The 13863-nt window shown below is 45.5% G+C and overlaps 1 protein-coding gene across 2 annotated transcripts in view; it reads right to left on the bottom strand.

The window, feature by feature from the left end:
• Positions 1 to 13863, bottom strand: part of ASTN2 (astrotactin 2) — a 2498474-nt gene that overhangs the window by 1310107 nt on the left and 1174504 nt on the right. For both annotated transcript variants that reach the window (XM_085612137.1, XM_085612129.1), the window contains one exon: positions 6546 to 6713. In XM_085612137.1, the coding sequence (XP_085468263.1) occupies positions 6546 to 6713 (168 nt within the window). The remainder of the gene's footprint in view (positions 1 to 6545; positions 6714 to 13863) is intronic.

Here is a 13863-nt window from a genome sequence, read left to right on the forward strand (position 1 = left end):
TAGCGGCAGAAAACTGCCGCTAAAACGGCGATAATGGGTTTGATAATATGCCCTTGAGAATTCCCATTGAAGCTCAGGTTAGATGTCCTTCACATCTAACATGGGCTTCTATTGGAATTCTCTAGGTCATATTATCAAGCCCATTATCGACGCTTTAGCGGCAGTTTTCTGCCGCTAAAGCGGCAATAATTGTATCGCCTGTCTTGACAATATGCCCCTATGATTGTTATTATCATTGCGGTTGTAATTTTTTGCGAGCATTAAAGGCGCTACATACCTAAGTGGCAAAACTTCTAAACAAAACTTCACAGGAACATCTGGGGACTGCTGATAACACGGGCATACGGATAAATAATAGACACTTGCAAAGTCGGGGTGCATTACATCGACTTTATCAGATATTAAAGGAGGTTTGTTTTGTTCTTGGGTAAGTTGCTGGTTCTACTGTGACTATGGTGGGAGTATAAAGCAGACATCCTCACAGCTGACTGGCGGGGCTTGGTAGAGGATCGTGGAAAAAGTAACAGGGTAGCAACTCAATTGCAATCCCTTCCACAAGCCAGCGTCCTGCCGCCTGAAACCATCCTCCACGCAGGCCGCACTCACCCTCCCTCGCAAATATTTACGTTGACATAACTTTTCTCCGACACCTTTTTGAATCTCGAACACCAACTTGCACGTTTTCACTGGCAGGGCGTTCACAATAAATTGCAAAGAGTAAGAGGATAACAAGCTCGGACTACCAACCGAGATTTGCAGCTCTCGCGTGTTTGAGTCACTCGATTCTCGGGTGGGACAAGGTGAAAAGAAATGTTAATTCGTGGTTTAAGCAAAACTGTGCGGAGAAAGGTCCTCTGAAAACTGCGGGAACGCTCAAGCTGTGATGCTGTCCCCCCCTGCAAAGGGCATACATAGGGAACCAATTTAGACCTTGACACGAGCCCTGAAAATGCCCCTAAACCATTTGCTACTCATCTCTCGCAGTTGTGTCCATCAGTGCACGGTCCTGGGGGTCTTAGAGGGAGGAGCATCCAGGAAGGTGCTCCTGGGGCGCTCTCTTCTGGGTTGGGCTCTTCTCACAAGCTGGGGGGCTGGGGGGTCGTAGAAGGCGTGTCTAAACCAGCTCCGGTTCCTAATTCCCACTTCTGAGTGTTGTTATTGTCTGCTCCCCAGAACAGGTACTCCCGGCGAGGTGGCCCCCCTGCGCAGGACGCACGCAGCATGCTCACAGGTAAGCATGTCACATGCATCTTGCTTTATGTCTTAAGGCAGAAGAAATCAGCTTAACATTTTAAAGATGAACAGCCGCGAGGGCAGGAATGCATTTGTGTCTAAGTGTGTATAATATGCACACATTACACACACTCGAAGTATTTGTTATTATAAAGTGCCTGCATTACATGTGTTACAGCTGAGCTATGTTGCTATTAACTGTTTATTTCAAATATGAGTTTGTGTCTTTGTGCGCTTTCGGGTGTTTTATGTCTAGGATCTTGGAGGACATGTCTTTTTTTACATTTCATTTATCACCTCCACCCTCTTTCGGAAAGGCCCTGCAGTGGTGCTGTTCTGGCAGAGGGAGAGGGTGTTAAACATAACAATGTGATTTATGGCAGCACAAATTTTGTTTACATGAATTAACTCCTAATTACAAGTGCTCTTTTTACTTGGAAAACATGACAAAAAACAAAGCTCTTCCTGGAGCCCTGCTGTGTGTTTCTTTCTTTCTTTCTGGGAGCTTCCAAGATAATCTGGAGCCAACGGGGGGAGGGAGGGAAAGTGAAAGCGTATGGCGTGCGCTGTGTTGGAAAGCCAGCCCTACACGGGGACTGGAGATGTGCACGCGTACGGAGTGAACATCTCCTGTCCGTACGCGTGCACATCTCCTGTCCCCCTTCGGAAGCAAAACCCACAACAATAGGTCTCACCAAGGCGAGCAGCGCATGCGCTCCGTCGCTAGGCAAGACCTAAAAAGGAGAGACTGTGAGAGACACAGGCCCAAGTCTGGTGACTAAGATACTAAGGAACAGCTGAGTCAGGAGGAAGAAAAGAAGAAATGTGACAGAAAGTAATCAGAGTTAAAAGAGAGAGAGAGACCAGAGACAGAAGAGAGTGATAGACAGAGGGAGATAGAGAGAGAGAGAGAGAGAGAGAGAGACACTCAGGCAATAAAGAGCCAGGTGAGTAAGATACAACAGTTAGAGAAAGAGGGTAAAAGTAAGAGAGCGAAACGTTGAAAAAAGACAAGTGAAAAAAAGATCTGAGGAAGTGAGAAATATAGCAGAGGTGGAGAAAGGGTAAAACAACTAGGGGTAAAAGGGCAGGACACCACAAACTGACCAATCTGTAAGTGAGATATTAAGAAGCGTTACAAAGATACATGTAAGGGTGTGTGAGAAAACAAAAATGAGTGAAAAATACTGCAGATACAAGAGTGAGTGGCAACTAAGAGGTAAGAGATCACCAGTGGAAAAAAGTAAGGGCCTGGTTTAGAGTTCGGCGGGCGGTTGCTCCATCCCAAAAGGGATGGATATTCTGTCATGCTTCTTACAAGAACTTTATACCCAATGAAACTTGTAATATGGTGGATAAGATATCAGTCATTTTTGTGATGGAGTAACCTGTCTGCCAAACTCTATATCAGTCACCAAGAGGTCTTACAACAAGACAGATGAGAGGAAGAGAGGGAGCTTTAATGAAGAGGGGGGCAGGTAGCAAAGAGACTGGCAGGTGAAAAAGAGACAACACAGAAAGAAGTAGGAAGACAGATGAAACAGAAAAGGGAGAGGTGAAAGACGACCCAGAGATAGGAGACAAACAAGAGAAAGGAGAGGAGAGAAAATGGCAGAAAAGGAAGATAGACAAGGGTGAAATTAAACAAGAGACCGAGCAAGGAAGAGAGACAGGAGAAATGCAGAAGAATGAGAGGTCAAGAGAGGGGGCAGCCTAAACATTAAAACATTCGAGCACCATTCCACCTCTTTCTACCCTTGCGCTCGCTCTGAGGGTCTGAACTTGTAGTGACTACTCTGTAACACAGACCCAGACCCCTCTGAGCAAAAAAGGGAAATAAAATACAAGTTTATGTCTGATGGGACATATGTTTATTTTCAGCCTCCAGAGATGCACAGTTAAACGGCTCAGAGGTCTGAGGCACAGCATGTTGTTAGAGAGGTAGGGTCTGAAAGTACAGCCCCTTTATCCCCTGCATTACGCCAGTGTCCCAGGGGCATTACACACCCCTCTGCAGCCCTTGTGCTCAGGTAGGTCCCCATTCCACCTAAGGCCTATGTATATCTGTGAGTTGAAGGTAGCTTGAGGGGACCCTCAAGAGGCTTTTCAACACATTCTGGAGGGAGAGCCTATCATCTTGACTTAGTGTACCATAAACAAGACCTCGGATTAGTCCAATGAGACACCAGCTGGCTGTATCCTGAAACAGCTTCAGATGCCACATCACGCTCAGTTCATCACGCATTCCATAGAGTACCTAAGAGGAGCAGTGCTTGTCTCCACTCCACACTCAAAGCCGGCCAGTTCAGGTCACACCTCTCCAATGTTACTGTAGCAGGGACTTAAACAATTATCACAATAATAACTTATTTTAATATAGTACTTAAAAATGAAGTGTTAGGATGGTTTATAAGTTTTGTAAACAACAGATGCTAATATTACCAAGTTTAATCGTACTCAGTTGTATGGCCTTGGAGGGATGAAATGTTGAGTCAATGCCGTCAGTATGCGAAAATATGACCTGTACTCTCTGTATATTACTAATACTCATAGTAACTAATACACACACACCCCCACCCCCACCCCCAGGTATGAGTAGGATACATGAACTAAAGCACCCCCAAAATAATGTTACATGGACATTGCATATCACAGAGGAGATCTGTAGACATAAAAAGGAAAAAGGCTAGAGGCGAGGTTACTTTCTAAGGCCATATAACTCTGAGATTTGTAGGAGAATCTTATACGTGTTTTGTATCTCTTATACTATTGTTTGGTTTTTAAATATCTTTATTTGTATTTTTTCAAAATAGAAGTAACAATAAACACATGTGAGGTAGGGATCAGGTAACCATAGCAGGTGCGGTAGACATTGTCATGCATATTGTTCATACATATTAGATTGTAACCAATTCCAGTTCTGCATATCAGACAAGTGTACATGTGAATATGATTTCCAAACATGGTGTCAGATGTATACTTCATATGAGTCTCTCTTGTATGTCCATTAGGGTGACAATATATTTGCCTTACCCTACCCCGATATTGTCATTTCTGTGTGCACATACGGCATACCTCATGGTCTTCCCTACCTCATTGTCCATTTCGGGAATACAGTTTGATACAAATGTGATACAGTTAATAACCAAACAATCAAATGAAGAAAAAGAAATGTCATCAATCCGTCACGCCTGGGTCATGATATGTATGGAATGCAGACTACCGTCTCATCTAATCTGTGATATGCTCGCTGTCCCTCCCTCTAATTCCTGATGGGCTGAGCAACCTTCCTGGCGCTCTGTATCCCTTGCGGTGCCACCCTCACACATACCAATGCTTGATTTTTCATGGGCGTGGGGTGTGGTGTGTCTGGAGATCGGTGTCTGAGTCCCGCCCTCCAGCCGTTTGTGAGGAGTTGCTCTCAGTCTCTCTATCTGCGTATTTCAACTCCGCAAGTATTGCATCCCAGTATTGCGCAATGGGATATTTACGCAGACCGGCTATTTCCTCCCTGTGAAATGACGTGTTTTCTTGCCTTGGCTCACACCATAAGTGAATTTTTCCAGCTGTTAAGGGCGGGGGGTCGGTATGTTTCCATTGTTTGGTAATCAGTCTCTTGGCCACTATGAGACGCAGGTCAGTAAACCTGGAGGTGAACTTATGTTTCTTCGGTCTGGGGTAAAAACCTAGTATGCATGCTTCCCATGTCTGTAGTGGTGGCCTTCCGGTGCATGATGCAAGTTGCCGCTATTATTGCCTGCCAGTATGTATGTAGGGAGGCTCATGAACATCTCTTATAGTATTGTTATTTACAACTGTCTAGTTCCTAGTGGCCAATTGGACATATTTGCAGTGCTCTGAATATGTACAGGAGCATACAGCCACAGCGTGAAGTTGTCGCCAATCTCTAACCAGTGGTAAGCATTTTCATAGAACAGTGTGTGTTTGGATTTTCATGTTTAGGGATGATAATATCAAAGTTAGGGGAGTACTTGTCTTATGCCCTCAGCAGAGAGGAGAATGAGAAAGGACAGGAGTAAATGATGCATCCAGTCACTCAGCAAACCAAGCAACGGGTAGTCTCGGGTCTCTTCAATTCCAAGGGAAGAGGAGGACAGAGGAACAGCTAATTAGGCTGTAGTTTGGAGCCACACTCTGTTTGCGGCTCACTCCCTGCAGGTACACGCGCTCGCCTGCTCACCGTGGGCTTCTACCAGAGCATCATGCTTTAAATATCATCCTACAAACAATGGAACCACAACATGAAGGTAGCCATATATAGGTAACTGTAGACTATTCTTAAATCCACATATATGCATCTTCAGAATATACATTCCTTCAAGCTAAATAGAGGTGGCGTTTAGACTATTAAACCTATACTCACCTAAATAAACCTAGCTTCATGACTTAGTAGTCTATATTCTGGAAACAGTATTTTTCGTGGACAATAATTTAGTATGTGATATTCTGACATACAAACTCAATGCACGGTCCTTGCCATATGATAAGGCGATGCACAGCCTCCGAGCAAGATTCCCTGACATTTTATAGATACTGTCACTTTCTGAACAACCCGGCATGTGTGGTCACACGCCTAGATCTGCTAGATGTTTAGATTCTCTACTTGCAGCCTTTGTAATCCGCGCAGATGGTCCAACTTTAGAGTGAACGTCCTTTTTTCTAAGCCTACTACCTGCAAGCTTTGCTATAATGAGATTTTCAGTGCCCGGTGCAAAACTATTTCTTGCCATCGGAGTGCTCCATTTCCACCTGCAGCATGGTCATTTTTTATTGAATATGTTGCAATCCGTCATCCTCTTGTGGCCATGTATGGTGGTGCCATTAGGCAACAGTCTAAAATGGCCTCATCCTATTGATATATCCAGAGTCTGCAATGACATGAGTGGTTTTTCTAGTGTTTACTGGTACTTCTTTTTCTTCTGGCCTTTCCAGTGTGTGGCTGATCCTCCCAAGATTCTCGATGTGGGCAACCTCTTCTCTTGGCCTTTTTGTTTTTTCCCAGCATTGCTAACTCTCAAGCAGCTGTTTGGTGGTACATTGGTACGCCTGGTAGCATTGCCATCATATGGCTCTGCTTCGTGTGGCAGCAGTTTGGGTGGATTCTGCATTTAAGCACGACATTATGTCAATAGTATCCTGTAATAAACTATTAAAGATAGCCAGCAAGCCCATGTTCTTATTACAGGCATGTTCTGGCACCAGGCTGCTTTTGGCTTAAGACTATAAAACACAAACAGGCATATTCTTTGATCATATTTCATATAATTATACACTTTACTGTAAACACTTACCAGTTCCCTGATCACAAAGTTGCTCGCAAGCGTCTGTCGTCCTCTGGCCACAGAGATCCCGCACCCATGGAGACGTGGAGTTGATTTGATAATACAGGGACAGCTTGGCCGGATTCAACCAATCAGAGAGGTCCAAATAGCTTCCTTCACTGACAACAAAACTGCTTCCTGCGAGCGAACAAAAACAGAAATGCAAATGCAATCAGAGGGCTATATATTTCAAACAAATGCTACACCTGGAGGCATGGGAATTCCATCACAGGCCTGGAATTAAATCTGCAGCAGGTGTTAATGGGCCTCAAAAAATAACTGCTTACGCACACAGCAGCTTTAACAAAATTAACAGGCACATTAAAAAATATGTCTCACCAATTAAATATAAAAACTGCTGAAGCTTTCCCTCGAACCTTTCAGAAGTTTTTTAAATATAAATTCAAAGTTGAATACATGGCTCTGACAGAACATGATATCATTTAAATACTGGAGGAAGGCATCCGCAAATAAATCTGACCGAAAAATTGTACAGCATACTTACTTTGTACTAAAAAAATATTACCTTTGTCTTGGAAACTTCAGCAATGCTTCTCGACTTTACTACGAGATAACTGAAAATGCCTTTGGTATTTGTTGATTTATCCTAGTATTCACATTCATGAGGACCGACACTTGACCTGGGCGCCATTTTGCTTGAACACCAATTAACTCATGTGGACATATCTTCATTATTACTTAAGCTTTTGATGATAACTTCAACATATACAGGGCCCAATTCTGAATTTTTTTTCTCTGAGTATTTGTGACTTACCCCTGGTTTTACTCTCCTGGAACACGGAATAAGCATTGGTGAAGCCTATAGGAATCATCTTTGGCCTACTGGCTTTGGCAACATTTTTTGCCAATGCTGGGTAGCACCTGCAAAAACATAAATTTTGCCGATGCTGTACAACATCATCCGAAAGAGGATGAAAAAAGAGTGCAATGGCATGTATATGCACATGAGCATCATGAGGCTATGAAAGTCCAGTATGATGATGAAAGCGCTCACATGTGTTTTAGGTTTTTTAATTGTAACAATAGCTATAGTTCACAACAGTATCGCTAAGGATTCTAAAATGCAGTGGGCAAATTATTAAAAAGTTAAAACTACAACAGTAAGGCCCCTTCCATCTAATTCAGATTCCGTTCTTAGCCTTGAAATCGCTCTAGGCCTGTGAGCCACCATACAGGGCAAAACGTGTGCGGACTGATCAAGTGTAACTTGCACTTAGATGATTGGTTGATCAAATGTAACGTGCCCTTAGATGACTGTCTGATCAAATGTAACTTTAACTTGAATACATTCAAATATCCAAGCAAATACTTGGTTTAAATCTGAAAATGTGTCTCTCTATGATTGCCTAAGGTTTTGTTTAAAAAAAAACATAAATGCATTTAGTGTATCATAAAACGAACTTCTGTGGTACATGCATCCCACATGCCACTGATTTAGTCCCTGACTAAACCTAAGAGCTTTTATCTAGATAGGATGCTTAATAAAACATTTAACTATAGCACTACTACTGGGTAATAGAGGATTGTCGCTTTTTTTTTACCATTAACCCTTTTTCATTCGCACATTTTCTTCTTTTCACAGACCTAAAAAATAAGGGTCGCGACCCATTATGGAATAATTCCCCGCATCCACACTAAAGTTTGTGAAATGCCGATGGAGACAGTAGGGTCTCCCATGGTCCATGCTGCTGAAATTCAATTGAACTCATGAATACATGAGTGATCGGAGACAGGGCGTGAGGATTACTGCCTCGGAAACCGCACGAGAGTACCATCCAAGAGATCCATTGCCTGGTAACTACCGTCAAGTATCAATCCAGAAGGTACTAAAAGGAAAATGATCCCTAAGACACCTGAGAGAGCAGCCACTGCCTGGTGAAAACCCTCCGACAGCTAATGCGATAGGAGAGGCTCCGTAAACACTAGCAAGAGCCCTGATCCATCAGGAACTGCTTGGCACCCCCTGTCAAAGCACGGAAAAGGCAGCCATGGCTAAGTAACCACTGCCAAAGTATTAAAGTAGTCGATATTTCCTTGTTACCAATACTACAAAGCAGATATTAAGCAGGTTCTGCCTGATGGCCACCATAAGAGAACAGACAAAGCAGATATTGTCTGATATCTGTTACATGAGTATTAAGAAAGTGGGTGGTACCTGCTAACCAGCACACCAAAGCACAAAGCAAGGAGGGTCTGGCTATCGATCACCACCATATCCAAGTAAAAGGATGTGCAGTCTGTAGAGCATGAATAGAGCTGAATGAAAACAAATACTCCCTTGTGACCACAGTCATAAGAAAAAGAGGGGCAGGTACAAAAATAAACAATGGAGATGTGTCTGTCAAACACCATCACCAGAAAGACAGAAGACAACAGGCAATACAATGCAAGGTACACGAGACAACTTAGTGCAGGATAGTATTATAAATACAACCCAAAAAGGGAAGATTACAGCAAAGGATAGAGCATGGAAACAATAGTTAATGTCCTTTATATAGTATCACAACAGAGCAGGAGCAGCAGCCAGCTTGAACATAGCCCCAGATCTAGCGGGCCAAAGACAGGTGCGAGCAGCAGCGGCTGGAAGTTAGCACCAGATCTAGCATGCCACAAAGAGCTAAGGAAAGGATTAGCACACACACACATCTACTCTAAGGCAATGAAAGACTGTGGAATGCCTACAAAACAGCACTGTATGTACATTTTCGAGTCAGGCAGATGTGCAAATGTCAGGCACTGAAATCTAGAGCAGAGTGAGGAGAGTGACAATTGTCAGACACAAAGAACCAGACTGTCAAAAAGACAGGAAGGAGGTAAGAAAGAAAAATATCACCCATCACATATACATATTAGCTAGGAAAGAGAGTGGTAATAGCCAACACAGAGGGAACTGACACTCCTGAGGCGGAAGCCGGGAGTGAATGCTTATATTTTAAAAATTGTTTGTTTTGACCGTACTCATCTCACCTGATTGTTTTCTTCTGCCTGGCTTTTCCCCACCAACAGCACCTTGATTATCCCCGCGCAGCGGACGTAAGCGCTGCCGCGGGTTGGGAAATCCTTTGGCCGCCATCACCCCTCAGGCCACGCCCACTGGTGTGAGGCCACGCCCCTTTTAGCAGTATCATCCTATAAGAGCCGGGCTGATTACTAGCCCGCGCCCAGAGGGAACTGACACTCCTGAGGCGGAAGCCGGGAGTGAATGCTTATATTTTAAAAATTGTTTGTTTTGACCGTACTCATCTCACCTGATTGTTTTCTTCTGCCTGGCATTTCCCCACCAACAGCACCTTGATTATCCCCGCGCAGCGGACGTAAGCGCTGCCGCGGGTTGGGAAATCCTTTGGCCGCCATCACCCTTCAGGCCACGCCCACTGTCGTGAGGCCACGCCCCTTTTAGCAGTATCATCCTATAAGAGCCAGGCTGATTACTAGCCCACACCCAGAGGGAACTGACACTCCTAAGGCGGAAGCCGGGAGTGAATGCTTATATTTTAAAAATTGTTTGTTTTGACCGTACTCATCTCACCTGATTGTTTTCTTCTGCCTGGCATTTCCCCACCAACAGCACCTTGATTATCCCCGCGCAGCGGACGTAAGCGCTGCCGCGGGTTGGGAAATCCTTTGCCCGCCATCACCCCTCAGGCCACGCCCACTGACGTGAGGCCACGCCCCCGCATTGCCTTTAACTATGTGCATTTCTCGGACGCACAGCGGACAAGCGCAGCGGGCGCGCCGGCAGCGCACCAAAGGCGCGCTTAAGGCAAGCCCGTCTGCGCCCGTCCGCGACCGGAAGGGGCCAGGGGCACAGCTCCATGCCCATTTTTCTTCTTACCCCTCTGAAACACTGTGTGCCTATCAAGGCCCTTGGGACTTGAATCAAGCAGTAAAGGATCATATCAAAGAGGCTGGGATTCTTAGCGCCCATCCCCTACCCTCTTTAGCACCTAACCTGCCTTCTATAACTAGACTTCCCATTTGCACCAGCTTTACCCCGGCTCAAGTTAGTGACTCACCGGTCATTTCTGCCCTCCTACTCAACACTCGTCGGCAGTAAAACATCATCTTGATCTGTTTATTCTCCTAGACACCCAGAAACCTAATTTACTGTTTCTCATGGAAACCTGGTTTCATCAGGATTCCCTGCACAACCTGCTCGCGGCTTTGCCACCCTCCTACTATGCCCTTCGGGCAGATCGACCCCCTGATAAAACAGGGGGGGGAGTGGCTCTGATTATTCATTCAGATCTACATTTCCAACTACTACCTCATACCCCTATCCCTGAAGTGGACTACTTAGTTGCACGCTCGAATTCCTCCCAGATCCCTATCACATGTGTACCGGCCCCCCAAAAATATGCCGCTTTTTCTTCCAGCCTTCCAGGACCTGCTAGCCACATTAGCCGTGAACAACTCGGCAGTCCTGGTACTGGGGATTTTAATTTTTGGCCATCGGACCCAGCAGAAGATGTCCCCTCCAAAGATTTTACGGAATCACTTCAAAATCTGAATTTTATACCCCATATTCACACCCCCAATCACGCTCAGGGCCATATATTAGACCAAATTTGGTCCCTCAACATCCCTATCCTTGAGCCTACTGTTACCCCTTGCTTGTGGTCAGACCACCACCTGATCTCCTTCTCCTTGGATTCAAGTTCGACCACAAAATCTCCCCTGCCCAAAAACACCTGGGCCCGTAACTGGGGCAAAGTTGACATTCCATTGCTGTGTTCCTCTTTACTATCTTCCAGTCCAGCTATAGAGGAACAGGCCCCGCCCCTTCAGGCAGCAATACTAAATAATTGGCTATCCAACGCCTGCGATCAGGTGGCTCCCCTTAGACGCATTAGGGTAAGATGTGCCCATGACGTTAACAAATGGTTCACCCCAGAACTCAAGGAGAAAAAACTGGCCGCTCGCCGTGCAGAACGTGCGTGGAGACGCACTTACTGCACAGCCTCCAAATCACTGTACTCTTCCACCCAGGCAGAGTACAAGAAAGCCATCCTTGATGCCAAAACTTGTTACTTCTCTAACAAGATCCTCCGAGCTGAGAACCAACTCAGAGAAATTTTTGCCACAGTTTTTGAATTAGCCTCTTCGGATAGGACTTCACCCAAACCGATACCCTCCCAACACTTGTGCGACTCATTGAACAACTTCTTCATTAATAAAATTGCAGATATTAAGGCCAATATACCTCCACACTCCCAAGCTTTCCTAAACCCCGACCCCCAACCCAACGCTCTTCACCTTGACTTCATAACCCCACTGTCTAAAGCATCCTTCCTTTCCTTGCTCCCTTGCGTCAAGTCGGGATCCCCCGCCGATATCTGCCCGGCCTATATTTTGCGCGATATTTTCCTCACTTGCCCATCTCCCCCCCTTATCTTTCTTAATGAGACCCTCAAATCAGGCACTGTCCCTTCATGTCATAAATCAGCCACCATCGTTCCGATTTTGAAAAAACCAGGCGCAGATCCCACAGCGCTAGTAAACTATCGGCCCATTTCCCTCCTTCCCTACCTGGCCAAGGTCCTCGAACGTCACGTAACCAAAGTCCTCAGCTCTTTTATAGAGGACAGCGGCTATTTATCACCTTGCCAAGCGGGATTCCACCCCCTCCATTCCACCAAAAAAGTGGTGCTCTCTGTTATTGAAACACTCAGAGCGGGGCAAGACGCCAATATTTCCCAAGCATTGGTTCTCCTCGATTTGTCGGCCGCCTTCGACACGGTTGATCATACCATCCTCCTCTCCCGTGTCGAAGCGGCAGGCATTGGAGGTTCTGCCCTGGCTTGGATCAGCTCATTCTTGAGCGACCGTTCACAAGCAGTCCACTTGGCAAACTTTTCCTCCGAGGCCCGCAAAGTGCTGTGTGGCGTCCCTCAGGGCTCTTCCCTCTCCCCCCTTCTTTTTAATCTATACATCTGCCCGCTCATTCATGCTTTGCAGAGGATGGAGGTCACTGTGTTTAATTACGCTGATGACCTCCAACTCATTTTTAACCTCTCTAACTCCCCTGAATCTATTTCCAATTTCCAGTCGGTGATGGTCTTTATCAGGGATTGGATGTGCTTTAACCACCTCAAGCTCAACCCTGATAAGACCGAGCTTCTTCTCACTGGCGGTAAACTCAACCCTTGGTCTCCCTTCTTTTGGCCCCCCACCTTTGGTCCCCCTCCTTCTCCCTCTCCCACCGTCAAGACATTGGGAATTACTCTCAACCAACAACTGACCCTACATTCCCAGATTAGCACAGTGGTTTCTTCCTGTTTTTTTTACCTTGCGTATCATTCACAAAATCTCACGGTTCTTTTCCTTTTCAGCCCTCAAATTGATCTTGATTGCCATGGTCCTTTCCCGGTTGGACTATGGGAATGCCCTATACAACGGCGCCCCCTTATACGCCATCCGAAGGCTCCAACTGGTGCAAAACCAAGCCGCCCGCCTGGCATATGGTTTACCCAAATCACACCATACTACTCCCCTTCTCAGATCCCTCCATTGGCTCCCAATCAGAGAAAGGGCTCTCTTTAAGATGGGATGTATCACGTTCCAGGCTCTTGCAGGAACAGCCCCAGCTTTTATTACGTCAACAATTGTCCCCTACATCCCCAGCAGACAACTCCGATCCTCCTCTCTGTCCCTATTGGTGGCGCCCATATTCAAGAAGCGCAGAATGGGAGGCTCAATGTTCTCCGTTCTTGCTCCACAATTTTGGAATTCTCTTCCTTTCCAAATGAGATCAACACCGTCGTATCAGGAGTTCCGGAGCACCTTGAAAACCAACTTGTTTGCACAGGTTTTTAATATCTAAGCCACAACTCCCACTCACTCAGGTGTCACTTCCTCTACAGCGCCATGAAACCGCTTGGTGTCCGAGCGCTTAATAAATATTTTTAAATTCAAATTCAAATACAAATCACCATACTGTGGAGTGCCCACATTACCTCCCAGTAATTATATAATGCCGTGTCCAACTCCCTCGCTTTAATTCATACCAAATGAGGCGCTCCTGCCTCGCAACACACCAATCCTAAGCTAGAATAAAACCCCTGCCACTCCCCCTGTCAGTAAAAAAGTTGGCCATGAAAACAACACGTTCCCCATTCCAAAGGGCGCGAGGGTCTACAAATTACAGCGAGGGAGTAGGACTAAGCATAGTGCAATTATGGGTTAGATTGGTAGGAATCTCTGCTGCGTTCCTCCCTCACTTTACTAAGTAACAAGTGAGATGAGGAAAGCAGCAAAAACAACAGAC

The sequence above is a fragment of the Triturus cristatus genome, chromosome 1_2, assembly GCF_964204655.1.
Source record: "Triturus cristatus chromosome 1_2, aTriCri1.1, whole genome shotgun sequence".
Classification (NCBI taxonomy): domain Eukaryota; kingdom Metazoa; phylum Chordata; class Amphibia; order Caudata; family Salamandridae; genus Triturus; species Triturus cristatus.